Source organism: Cuculus canorus, chromosome 1, assembly GCF_017976375.1.
Source record: "Cuculus canorus isolate bCucCan1 chromosome 1, bCucCan1.pri, whole genome shotgun sequence".
Classification (NCBI taxonomy): domain Eukaryota; kingdom Metazoa; phylum Chordata; class Aves; order Cuculiformes; family Cuculidae; genus Cuculus; species Cuculus canorus.
Window position 1 is genome coordinate 10,836,923 of NC_071401.1, and position 13,545 is coordinate 10,850,467.

General features: G+C 47.0%; 1 protein-coding gene across 1 annotated transcript in view; it reads left to right on the forward strand.

The window, feature by feature from the left end:
- Positions 1-4,411: 4,411 nt before the first annotated feature.
- Positions 4,412-13,545, forward strand: part of MAML2 (mastermind like transcriptional coactivator 2) — a 217,787-nt gene continuing 208,653 nt past the window's right edge. Inside the window, exon 1 of the mRNA XM_054051618.1 lies at positions 4,412-6,511. Coding sequence (XP_053907593.1) covers positions 6,116-6,511 — 396 coding nt within the window. The 5' untranslated portion in view covers positions 4,412-6,115. The remainder of the gene's footprint in view (positions 6,512-13,545) is intronic.

A 13,545-nucleotide genomic window follows, 5' to 3' on the forward strand; every position in this document is an offset into this window, starting at 1 on the left:
CTCGTGAAGAAATTCTTCCTTATATCAAGCCTAAATCTGCCCCTCCCCAGTTTATACCCATTGCCCCTAGTCCTATTGCTACAAGCCTTTGTGAACAGTCCCTCCCCAGCTTTCTTGTAGCCCCTTGAGGTACTGGAAGGTCGCTATAGGATCTCCTCCAAGCCTTCTCCAGGCTGAACAAGCCAAACTCTCTCAGCCTGTTGTATTGAAATGAAAAAATGCCTCATATTTACATCACTGATTTCTATTTCAGTAAGACACTGGAGTTTGATCTGGCTTGGCAGGGACAGACAATGTTTGTGTGTGTGTTGTCTCTCTTAAACTTTTATATTCCCCTCACCAAGACTGCAGAAAGTGATAATATTTTTGTGGCTATTGTTTCACCTGAAGAGTTTCTACAAGACAGAAAATGTGAAGTATCATTATGTCATATTTACATTTGTCATCACCACAAGAAATGAAGATTGTTCAGAAGAGGGATATATTTAAAAATTTAGATCAAATTCTGTAGGAGAGGCTATAAATTCTGGTACTCATGCAGCATGAAGTGTAATGAGGACTCTTACATATGACACTTTGTATATACAAAAATTCCCAAAGTATTTCTAGCAGAAGAATTTGAGGTAGATATCTAAAGATGGGAGAAGTCAGAAATCTGACCAGTTTTCCATACTCTTCTCCATTGCAGAATCTAAGTGAAGTTAGGGAGTGAGAGAATATAATGTTTGTTCTGATAGGACATTTGAGGGTTAATTTTTTAAGTAGTAGCTCTAATTAAGATGAAGTACCTGTCTTAATGGAACAATGGAGGGAGCTCAGTATGTGATTAGACTTGGTTGGGTAATTAATGGTCATACTTGGAAATTACTTTAGTTCCTGTAGTGTTTCGATAATCTGCTCTAATTTAAGTTCTGTAACCGAAGACTGATAAAGTTCACACAAGGTATTTATGCACAGGATCAGGTTTTCTAATGTGAGAGAGAAAGCCCTTTCAATCTATATTCAATGTCACGTTCATGTACTGCAGTACAAAAAGAAGTGATTTTTCTGCCAGTGTCCCTCAGGTTTTGGAAAGAAAGTAATTTGTCGATGAAATGGGATGGTAAACTTTGTGACTAGTAGATAGCTGTTACTGTCATTTTTTTTGACAGTGAAGGCTTCTCTTGTTTCCAAAAAGCAGCTATTTCTAGCAGTTCAACAGGCAATTACAGACAATTCCCATGCTTAACTCTCCCAGTTTACTTTTATTTGGATAAATAAAGACTTGTAGTTTTATCCTTCTTAAAGTCTGTCTCAATAAACAGAGTGGGTCTGTTAGATAAACACATGTAAATACAATACCAATCCAAGAGAAATACCCAGCACATGCAAAACAGACTTTCTAAAGCTGACTTTCTGATTCTGTTTTGAGAAACAAGAAATCCCAAATTCTAATCTGAATTTAAACATGAGACAAAAGAATGTGAGAAAGTGTGACCTATGAGCAAAGGAATAATACGTGAAATATGCGAAATGGTATTGAGGGAACCTGATAACTCCCCCCTCAATGGCTCCACTCCCTGAATGGTTTATGTGAATTTTGGTATTTTTCTAGGTAATAAGGTGGTGGCATGGGGACATTTTGTGTTGTCCCCCTCAGTAGTTTATTAACTAAGATGTTGACGCAGTTTCTTTAGATTACTCTGAGGGTGATATTCTTAATTTAAAAACCGGTGCATGTTCAAGATGGCTTTTTTTTACAGTTTAAACAGAGCAGCAACCACATGCACCTTGTGCCCGAAATTTAAGGACAAAGAACATGACTTAGGTGCATTCAGACACTGCTCCCCACTTAAACACTTGACTGAGTGAGCTGCATGGACTGTGAACAGCCATGGGCACGTGAACCTGCTGAGCTGGGATATCCCAAGGAAATACCTGTATGTCTAAGAACCCTCACTGAAAAGCAAGTAATGGAAATGGCTGAAAATTAGAAGTTTGCAAAACCTTCTGCAGGACTGATCCTAAGCATGTGCCATTCCAGTGGAGCCGATATAACTTTGAAGTAATTTGGCACGTGATTTCTAGACACAGGTGAACAAGGTATGTGCCTGGATTTAAGCATGTAATCAAGTTTTTAAGCAACATATGTTCAACAAAGAGTTTTTGTTCCATTTCTTGCCAGCTCTACAGTGATAATTCCTGGCTGTGAACCCAGCACAAATAAGTGCTTTCCTGATCTGGATGGGATTGCCAACTCATGGAACTCAGAGCTTCGACACAAGAAGTGAAAAGACACAGAAAAAATGCCCAAGCTTAACAGCTCAGGTGATATTACAACGTCATGTAACAAGGTCACAAATTAATATCGACAGAAGGAAACAAAAAGTGATTAATTATTCAGGACCTGCAATGTTAATGTTTTATCGTGTGTGTTTATTAGAATGCCTATGATACGAATTGCAAGTGGTGTTACGATGATGTTGAGAAACATTCACTTTTAAGAACACTTACAACCAACCAATCCAAACCCGACAGTGGTGTACAGGAGTCGTGATACTCGACTAGGTATCACTCGATAGGTATCAGTTGCCTAGGGTCTCCTGGACAAAACTGGAAAAGCAAGGAAAGGATTTAGGGTATTTCCTTCTCTGAAACACCAGGGGCAGCATTTGCTGCATATTGAGAGAGCGGGACGCGCCGTGCAGTCCTGCAAACAGCTGTCTCACGCCCTGACAGCGATACATGAAACCGCAAAACACAGGAGAAGCTGCTTGGCAAAAGTGACTCTTAAAGGTCTGAAGTTAAAATTCGAAAACCTTCATTTTGAAAGATCATTCTCCGAGTTCTACAAAATCTTGGAAGAGAGAACTGCAACTATCCTGGTATCTCCCAGAGCAGCACCACCAATTTCATATTCCTGTAGCAACCCTTGAAACTCCAGCCAAGACTTGGTTTACTACACCCTGGCTTATCCTCCAGGAGGTTCGTGTGTTACTGTTACATGTGCACTCTGTGATTGACCCTCTTAAACCCTGCAGTGACAGCCTAACTGTAAAGAACAAATAAAAGCCATAGCCAGGCCTGAAGCCAAGGTAATATTGTCCATTATTTTACAAACATTAAAATTTCTTTGTTTTTTCCAACTATGCCAGGCCATTGTTCTCCAAAGATGTATGCTACTGCTGTGTATCAAATTAAAACCCACTCTTCCTCAGTTGTTCAAGGTTAAACAAACAAACAAAAAAAAAAATCCTTTTTCCTTTTAGCAATGATGCCTTCCTCCATAGGCAGCACATCCACAAGCCCGGCTTCTCCAGACCTCATCCCTCAGTGAAGCATTGAAGTCTGAACATGTCAGAGACTCTTGCTATTGCTCATGTTACCAGATCCTGGGAACCCAGATGGATGTTTGCTGCAGCATGAAGGAGAGGGGGGTCATGAAAGCAGGAGCTTTGATATTTCCCATGATTTTCCATGCGTCCAGTGCTGCATCTCTTTTATGTATTTTGGGTCCGACAGGGGACAGGACAAGGGGGAATGGCCTCAAGCTGCGCCAGGGGAGGTTCAGACTGGATATAAGGAAATAAATTTCCCAGAAAGGGTCATCAGGCACTGGCAGAGGCTGCCCAGGGAGGAGGTTGAGTCATCATCTCTGGAGGTATTTAAAAGACAGGTAGATGAGGTGCTCAGGGACATGGATTAGTGGCAGATAGGAATGGTTAGACTTGATGATCCAAGTGGTCTTTTCCAACCTGGTGATTCTACACTTCTATTAATTTCCAGGAAAGTGTTATTCCACCATTGACATTCAAGGCATTTGTGTGTGTCATCTTGGAAGGGGATAAAAACCACCAGAGAGGGTTAGCATTAGTTCCTTCTCACCCTCAGCTTAATGCTCCTGTTCTGTTGTGATGAAATGTGTGTATTTTACTGACCAGACCCACAGCAGAACTAAATGCAATGATGCACCCTCATATTAGGAGGTGTAAAGTCCCTAAAGACCTTTAAAGTTTTTCCAGCAGGGATGTATCCATGTATCATAGAATCACCAGGTTGGAAAAGACCCCCTGGATCATGGAGTCCAACCATTCCTATCTGCCACTACACCATATCCCTGCGCACCTTGTCTACCCATCTTTTCAATACCTCCCTGGGCAGCCTCTGCCAGTGCCCAATGACCCTTTCTGTGAAAAATCTACACATGCTTGGGAGCCATTTTTATTTCCAAAGAGATATTTGGGAACTGAGATCATAGAATCACAGAATCATAGAATCATAGTTAGGATTGGAAGGGACCTTAAAGATCATCTGGTTCCAACCCCGCAGCCACAGTAGCACAACAACGTATTGCTTTAATAAAGCTGACCAGCTCCTGGCTATTTCTGCATCCTCCTCAGTACACCTTCAGCAACACGCAGGACCTGACGGCTGCCAGTTGCAGCAAGGCCGGCACAAGGGACCAGATCTCACAGCCGGCCACCCTTGCTCTGAACAGAGGAGTTGGGCAAGCGAAGCACCAAGGCTGTGGCTTTCCCGGGGACAAACCACAGCGCAGGAGCTACGTGCCTCGTCCCGGACACCCAAGAAGCTCTTGTCAGAGCCCAGAGCTCCCACATCCCAAGCCTGACCTCGTGTCGCACGCTCAGAAAGCGCCCTAGAAGACACTGCTTGTTTTTCCTACCGCCTGTTCCAGCGAAATCCAGCTGGAAGAGGAGCGCAGCGCCCTGACTGATTTGAGAACTCCTTCGTACTCGCCGCGGGAGGAAGGAGAGCGGGCGACCGTGCGCTCCCCGGCACCCAGGTACGGAGCGAGGAGGGGAGAAAGGGGATTTCCTCGGCTTCCTCCCATGCAAATCCCTCCCGCGGAGCCCGGCTCCCCTCGGCGGCCGCTGGGGGGAGGCTCCGCGCCTCGTCCCCGCTGACACCCGCCTCCCGCCTCCGCTCCGCACCGCTCCGAGGGGCGCCGGGCGGCTCGGGCACCAGCGGCGGCACCGGCGGAGCCCGCGCGGGCGGGGATGGAATATACAAAAACACAAAGGAAAAGTGGCCGGACTGTTCCGGGGGCAAAATGCTGGAAGTTTGTAAGTGCAACTCTCCCTTTGTAATTACTGTCTGAAGAGGGGCTGGCGCTTGAGGTTTGGGTTTTTTTTTTTCCAACCTTTTTTTTTCCCCCCCCCAACCTTTTTTTTTTTTTTTTTTCCTTGAAACTGTACTTGAAACTATTCGATATCTGGGAGTCTAAGGGAAAGTATGCGAGAGGAGTTCTTTGCCTGTGTTCCTAGCTTGCTGCTTTATTACTAAGGGGGGAAATCAGCACTGAAAGCGATACGGATTTTATCCAGTGGTTGGATTAACTGAAGGCGAAGCGTGGTCTGGAAATCCACTGACTGACATTGTTCGGACCCGGGGGCTCCGTCTCTCTTATTTTTAGACAAGCTACAATTTGGCGGCAGACAATTGGACACGGTAATAAACTAGAGAGCGGTCAGCAAGGAGCGGGCGAGAGAAACGAGAAAGCACAAAGACTAAACTAACCCGAACCTCCTCTTTCTCCTTCCCCGGCTCTTTATTTGCACATTTACTGAAGACTTTTTCACAACAACCAACCAACCCCAAACCAACAAACCCCACTCCGCCAAACCCAGAAGCTTTTCGGTCCGCCGGGGGGGTTCTCGGTAATGCCTTTCCTTGCCTAAATTTTCAATTCCAAGGAATAACCTCCCCGCTCCCCCGAAATAAAATCAAATCAATAAACCTGCCAAGCCTCACTCATTCCCGAGGGAGATCTTCTTCGTCCAGACATTCATTTCGGAGGCAGCGGCTCGCTTAATTATTTTTTATCCGCTCTCTACTCCGGCGGAGCCCCCCCAACTCCCCATTCCCGCTCCCCGGGTGCCCTTTTCCCCCTCGAGGGGTCTGCCCGGCCCCGACCCCCGCCTCCCCCGATGCTGGCACAACCTTAGCGGCCTCTGTCACCGCCCGGGGGCCGGCTGGGGGTGGGCTGGGGGGCGCGGGGCTGACCGCCCTCCGCCCCGCCGCCAGCCCCCGGGCTCCCGCCGCTGCCCCCGCCTCTCCTTCTTCCCCCCCTCCATGCGGCAGTGAGCACCGCAGGGGCAGCACCGTCAAGGCAGCGATGGGCGACACGGCTCCCCCCCAGGCCGCGGGGCTGGGGGCCGGACTGCTGGGCGGGGGGGGGGCCGGCCCGGCGGCGCCCCGCGTGCACAGCGCGATCGTGGAGCGGCTGCGGGCCCGCATCGCCGTGTGCCGCCAGCACCACCTCAGCTGCGAGGGCCGCTACGAGCGCGGCCGCGCCGAGAGCTCCGACCGCGAGCGGGAGAGCACCTTGCAGCTCCTCCACCTCGTCCAGCAAGGGCAGGGAGCCCGAAAAGCCAACAAACACCCTAAAGCCAGCTCGGCCGCCTCCCACGCCGCCGCGCCCCCGGACTACCACCAGCACCTCCTCAGCAACGGCGGCAGCAACAACGGGGAGCAGCCGGCGGGGGAGCAGCGCGCCTCGGCGCTCCTGGCGGTGAGTCACAGCGCCCCCTGCCGCCCGGGAGGCGCCGCGGCCGCTGGGGGCAGCGCCCGCTGCGGGGCGGGGGAGAGGGGAGGGACAGACCCGGGGGGTGACACAGAAGGGGAGCGGGGGGGAGCGGGGGGGGGGGGGGCTGTGGTGTGTCTGTGTCTCCCGAGATGGGCCCAAAGGCTTAATGGGCCCAAAGAGTTGTGGTCAATGGAGTTAACTCCAGTTAAAGGCCGATCACAAGCGGTGTCCCCCAGGGCTCAGTGCTGGGTCCAGTCTTGATCAATGTCTTTATCAGTGACTTGGATGAGGGGATAGAATACACCTTAAGTAAGTTCGTAGACGACACTAAGTTGGGTGGAAGCATGGATCTGCTGGAGGGTAGGGAGGCTCTGCAAAGGGATCTGAACAGGCTGGACCAATGGGCTGAGGCCAATGGCATGAGGTTCAACAAGGCCAAATGCCGGGTTCTGCACTTGGGACACAACAACCCTGTGCAGTGCTACAGACTGGGGGAAGAGTGGCTAGAAAGATGCACAGAGGAGAAGGACCTGGGGGTGTTGATCGACAGTGACTGAATATGAGCCAGCAGTGTGCCCAGGTGGCCAAGAAGGCCAATGGCATCTTGGCTTGTATCAGAAACGGCATGACCAGCAGGTCCAGGGAGGTGATTCTCCCCCTGTACTCGGCACTGGTGAGACCGCACCTTGAGTACTGTGTTCAGTTCTGTGCCCCTCGCTACAAGAAGAGTGTTGAGGCTCTGGAGTGTGTCCAGAGAAGAGCAACGAAGCTGGTGAAGGGGCTGGAGAACAAGTCTTATGAGGAGCGGCTGAGAGAGCTGAGGTTGTTTAGCCTTGAGAAGAGGAGGCTGAGGGGAGACCTTATTGCTCTCTACAACTACCTGAAAGAGGTTGTAGAGAGGAGAGAGCTGGCCTCTTCTCTCAAGTGACAGGGGACAGGACAAGAGGGAATGGCCTCAAGCTGTCCTGATATCCTCAAGACTGGATATCAGGAAATAAATTTTCCCAGAAAAGGTCATTGGGCACTGGCAGAGGCTGCCCAGGGTAGTGGTTGAGTCCCCATCCCTGGAAGTATTTAAAAGATGGGTAGAGGAGGTGCTCAAGGACATGGTTTAGTGGCAGATAGGAATTATTGGACTTGATTATCCAAGAGGTCTTTTCCAACCTGGTGATTCTATGGTGGTGTTGAAAGTGTGAGGAATCACACAGGGAATGACCTGAGTTGGAAGGGACCCACAACGATCATAGAATGGTTTGAATTGGAAAGGACTTTAAAAAGCATGCAGTTCCTGCAATGGGCAAGGACACCTCCTGCTAGATCAGGCTGCTCAAGGCCCCATCCAACCTGTCCTTGATCACTTCTAGGGAGGGAGCATCCACAACTTTACAACTCCTGTTCCTGCTTAGGATGACCCCCAGATTTACATCATGTGTCTGAGAGCATTGTCCAAATGCTTCTTGAATATTGTTAGGCTTGGTGCCATGGCTACTTCCCTCGGGAGCCTGTTCCAGTGCTCCACGACCCTCTGAGTGAAAAACCTTTTCCTAATATTCAACCTGACCCGTCTCCAGCACATCTTCCTGCCATTCCCTCGGGTCCTACCATTGGTCACCAGAGAGACTGAGATCAGCGCCCACTCCTCCTCCTTTCCTTGTGAGGAAGCACTAAACTGCTATTAGGTTCCTCCCTCAGTCTCCTCTTCAGGGCCAGAGCAGGGGAGCTGAGGGACATGTCCTCCCTCAAAGGGATTTGGGGACTGCTTGTTGTTTCTTTAAATCCATTTGCACCCCTAAAAGTGCATCACCTGCCTTTGCCGTCATCCTGTTAAGGTGGTGTCAGTGGCACCCCTGCGGAGGGGCCCTGGCAACAAAGGCTGTGAGCACGTTCCTGAGCTGAAATTCTGGAAATACATTCCTGAAAGTAGCACCAAATTTTTACCCACCTCCAAAATTGCCCCCCTGCCCCATTTTATCCTTTTTGTCAGGGCTTCAGGCAGCTATTTCACTCCAGTGGCTGTCCCTCAAACTCAGCCAGCAACGTCCAGCAGGCCAAAGGCGCCCCATGCCCTGTGCTCCAAGCATCAGCTTTACCAGAAAGGGTCGGCTTTTTATTATCACCGCCTGTGTTTTGCAGAGCAGAGTTACAAGAGTTTTCCAGGCACTGCCACTTTGTAAATGATATGCTGACCTTTTTTTCAGCTGGAAATTGCTCTGAACATGTCAAGGAGGCAAAGCCTTGTCTCCTGTTAGTTTACTATGAGCAGTCCACGCTTTTTAAGTGTATGCTGCGCTGTGCTGCCTTCCAACTCTTAATTCTCGGCACACATGCGAAGTGTTAAGAGGAGTGACTGCATCCTGATAGGCCAGTGGCTGCTATTCAAACAACTGAAAATAGATCGCTCCCTCTGCTCCAGTGTTCAAACCTATCTTTCCTAGTGCCTGACGTATGCTAAAACACGACCTTCGTGACTGTTTCTCTCTTTTTACACGAGAGTTTACTGCGGTGCGTGGATCGACATTTGGGGCTGCGTTACTCAGCATCATTCGTGAGGGTGGTGATGTAAGTGTTAATGCGATAACATTGTGTCTGAGGGGAGTTTAGGCACTTCGACCTGACTCAATGTTCAGATTAAATCTCCCCACATTCCTTGTCACAATCAAAAAGGCCATTATCTTATTTTTCCAGTGTGTATTAATGAAATGCTTTGCACTTGTCTTATTGGAAAAAAAAAAGGCTTTTGTCTAATAATGTACGTCGTAGAAAAATCCACTTTCTGAAATCAAGGAACGGGCCTTTTATGGGTTTTTTTGTTTTCAGGGTTTTTTTTACTAGTTGTTACTAGTATTACGAAATAGCTGGAGGCAGCTGTTTGAAAGTGTTAAATGAAACAACTCCAAAGAAAACACTGAAAGATTTTCATCTTTTAAATGCAGAGAGGTTGTCCTTGTTTCTGAAATACCACTAATGATTGTTAACGTGCGTGCATGGCCCTCGCCCCACGTTGCGTGTTTTGTTACCTTCCAGATAACTCTGCACAAATGTCTCTCACAAGAGAAAGGTCTGACAAAGTCCCCCTCATTTTTGCATGCTAGCATTCGGTAATCCTGCTGAAAAGGTATGTGACTTCACTGAGCATGATGTTTGGGGCCCTGAACCATGTTTTGACATTTGAAGAAATGCTGGCTCATGAAGCAGTATTGTAATGGTATCACTGCACATCGCTGATCCTCCCACTCTGTGCTTGACACAGACATTCCTCATTTGCTGCTCTAGTAGGACTGCCTAATTAAGAATTAGAGAAAGGCATTGGTTCAAAGTCACATCTCTGTGTCACAGAGGCACGTGTTCCCCTTACCAAGAGCTCCTTAGAACATTGTTGCAAGTATTAAAAAGGAAAAGCAAACCACACAGTGTCTGAGTGGGATGAATTCAAGTGACTGAGGGTCATACACCAGATAGCACAATATTGTGCTCCTGTTCTTGAAAATATAGAGGGATGGGCCGGGATATAATAGGGTCTCGCTTTCACTCTGGCCATAGCTGGAGGATAACTGTCTCCACCAGTTATTCCAAGATTACTTGAAAGAGGAACTTACAAGGCAGCCCGAGCCTGTTGTCCTGCTCATTAGAAATGGATGGGGAAAGAGAACCATCTCTAAGGCAGCAGAATTCATTCTCTGTGGGGTGTTTCCCTAGAGGAAATCAAGTAGAAGCTTTATTTGCACCAGTGGTTATTCCTCTACTTACAGACTTTATGCCTGAAGAAGGCGGACGATCTGAGGTGCACAGGGTCCTGGAACAAGGCGCAGCTTTGAGCTTGAGCAGGTACAGCTCTGGCAGAAGGACACACAAGACAGTAGCTTTGATGCGAGTCTCACACTGAACATGTGAGATTGGACACATCTCTGACTCCACAGGGAGACTGTAAAGCTCCACCTGCCTTGCTGTAGCTCCACTAGTTAAAATAACTCCACACAGATAAGTGCTGAGGCAGTCCTAACTCTCTTTGGGGAGTTCTGGCTATCAGGATGCCCTTTGTTCTGCCAAACCAAGATTGTCCCCACACTTCCTCTCCTGAAAATAGCTGGATTGTTTCCTCTGCTTTGCAGGTCCCACTGTACTTGTTACAAGTGCGCCTGCCATGTTTAGTGGCATTGGATGGGTCATTTACACAGTTGGACTCAAGAGTAAATATTTGACACTCGATAACATTTGAAACAATGTTCACTTGGACTTATCAAAGAGCTTGAAGTGACTATCTGACATTGTTGATACTGTTATTTGATAATTATCTTTTCCCAGTGGACAGTTTAAAACTGGCAGAGGAGAGATTTTTTAGTGAGGTTGGCTTGGACTTAATTTGGCAGTGTTGCTTTGATTTTGCATTGGCAGCAGTATTGTCTAACTGGAGAGTGGAAAGCAGATTTTTTAGCTGGACCAGTGGAAGTGGGTGCATGTCAAGGAGGAATTTATTCTTTAGGACACGGCTAGGAAAGTTTTTGTACTTCCTGCCTCCCTGCATTTCCCAAGAGCTGACATTTGTTTATTTATATGGTGGTGTTACTTTTCATGGTGCAGAGTGGAACAGATAAAATATTCTGTCTTTCTTTTATACGTACGTCTATATGCATGTACATGCCCTCCAGCACTTAACTGTTTATATTATTTACACTATATGTAAACAGTTAGTTCTGGAGGGCATTCCTCAGTGGCTTAGGCATTGAACTGGTAATACCAAAGTTCTTGCATTACAGTTTCAGATCTCTGGCAGCTGATTCATTCCTTCATTCTTCCAACACAGGCTGAGCAACGTTCGTTTTGCACTGGGCAAACTGGGAACTGTATCATGTGCATTATTGCATTATTCGGGTCAGGTTCTTTCATTGCAGCCATCACACTAGTGGTTCTGAGTATGTTAAGCGATGTTTGTCACAAATGACTTGTTCTACTTTGATCTACTTTCACCATCTTGAGGTTGTGCTGAATTTATCATTCTAAGTATTAATTTAAAATATTAGAAGAGTGACTGTGAAAGTGGCCTGCTCCCCAGATGTAATCTGCAGGGTGAAAAAGAAAAGGGAAAACAGTCCTGTAAAGATGATGTAGCCAAGGAAGAGGGAAATGGGTTAATTCCTCCTGCTCCCCTAAATTCTCATCAACTAGTACAAATCTGGAAGACTCAATGTGTTTGTCTCAGTTCCCTGAGGACCTCAGTAGAAGACAGTGTTGCCTGACTGGTACCAAGAGACAAGTTTGACTCGTAAAACCTCAAATTAGACAGCTAGTTTATGCAGATGATCATGGAAGTCTTGACTTTTTTTCCTAATAACATTTTTTGATGATTCACACTGTGCTTTCTGAGGTTTGATCTCTCCTGTGCTCACATTAAAGATCCTCAAGAATTTTAAAAGGAAGGATTATGCTCTGGTATCATCGGTCCGAGTTTGTTGCTGCTTTGTTTGTTGGCTGGTTCCCAGGGTACCCTGCCTTTTCTGGTTCTGGACATACGTAACTTTTGGAAGGGCTCTGAAGCATGCAGCTGTGGGGTGAAGAAATGTTACGGTGTGGTGAGCACAGGTGGATTAAAGCACAAACCATGCTGCAAAGCTAGGGTGGGATCTTTTGACTAACAAAGTTTAACAATGAAATGTTCTGTTTGTGAGGTGAGGGACCACCGTCTGGTTTTTTGTGCTTCTGCAGGAGCAAAGCTGAGTTCTGTTAAAGACCATTTATGTAGCTGAGTCAAGTAAAATGAATAAGTCACATTGCCTTTGTGAGTAGAAAACTTTGATCTGCTGTCATGAGCCCTCTGACCTGCTGGGAGCCATTTGGTTAGGATGGACATGGGTGCCATTTAAAGTCTTTGTTCCTCTCGACTATGAGAACATTTTCCTAACCAAAATCAATAAGATCCCTTGGATGCGGCATAAAAGCTATATTTAATTAAAAGTTCAGCAAGTAAAGTTGTTAAAAGTATGCTAGTGTATGAGCCTGTTCACTCCTAGCTCTCCAATCAAATCACTTGCCTCCTTTGAAGCTTTTTAAGCTTTGAATACATTTAATGAAAGTCTTCTCCATTCTAAAACTGCTTAAGAGACTGTTTCCACCACCAAAGTTTCTGTAGGGAGCAGTGGAACCGTTTGTCTGCCTGGACTTAAAACACTCTTGGAGGCCAACCCGTGGGCCTCTTAACTTCCCTGACTATTATGGCATGTCCTTTGATAGAGCTTCACATCCCCTGCAGTACTCAAATTGAGTCCCTTGTGTGTAGCATCACAGCAAAGGAGAGTAATATATAGCTTCTGTTTCTTCTGCACTGAGAATTGTGACTACAGCAAAAACGTTAGCTGCTCTGTGGGAAAACCTGAGCCTTAGAAAGGCACATCTGAGTTCAGAGAAGCTGCTTTGCTGAAACTGTGACTTTTCTCACTGTTATTACTTCTCCCTTCACAAAGAACACTGCCTGCAGAAGATGTAAGCAGGGTTTGGTTACCTTGCAGTGACCAAAAAACCCTCAGCAACTAGGTTAGTCAGTTAGCAGGTTAAGAAAGACTGTAACGTGCCTCTCTTCCTCTTCCTAACTGCTGTCACCGGCCTCTTCTACCAAGATATCACCTTCAGAGGCCAATTGTATTCTGCCTTTTATATTGAATCTTTTAACTTATGAAAGTGAAATTTTACCTGTGTCTAATTACTGGAAAAGAAGGGCTCCATCCTGGTCCCTTTGATAACTTTGGGAAGGGCAATAGCTCCATTGAACCATTCATATTGCTCCTACTATGTGATGTTGGAGGAGCTTGAAGCTGGCAAGCTCCTTCAGTGGACAAAGCACTGGCATAGAGGTACCAGTTCTGCCAGCAAGCTTCCCTGTGACCTTGTGCATGTCCCCTGTTGTGCCACTGTTTCCCTTCTATGCCTGAGCTCTTCTAGTGGCTCTGTCTCACTGCCCAGCACATTGGACCCTGGTCTCTGCTGAGGGCCCAGATCTACATGGTAATGACCTGACATCATTGCTTTCA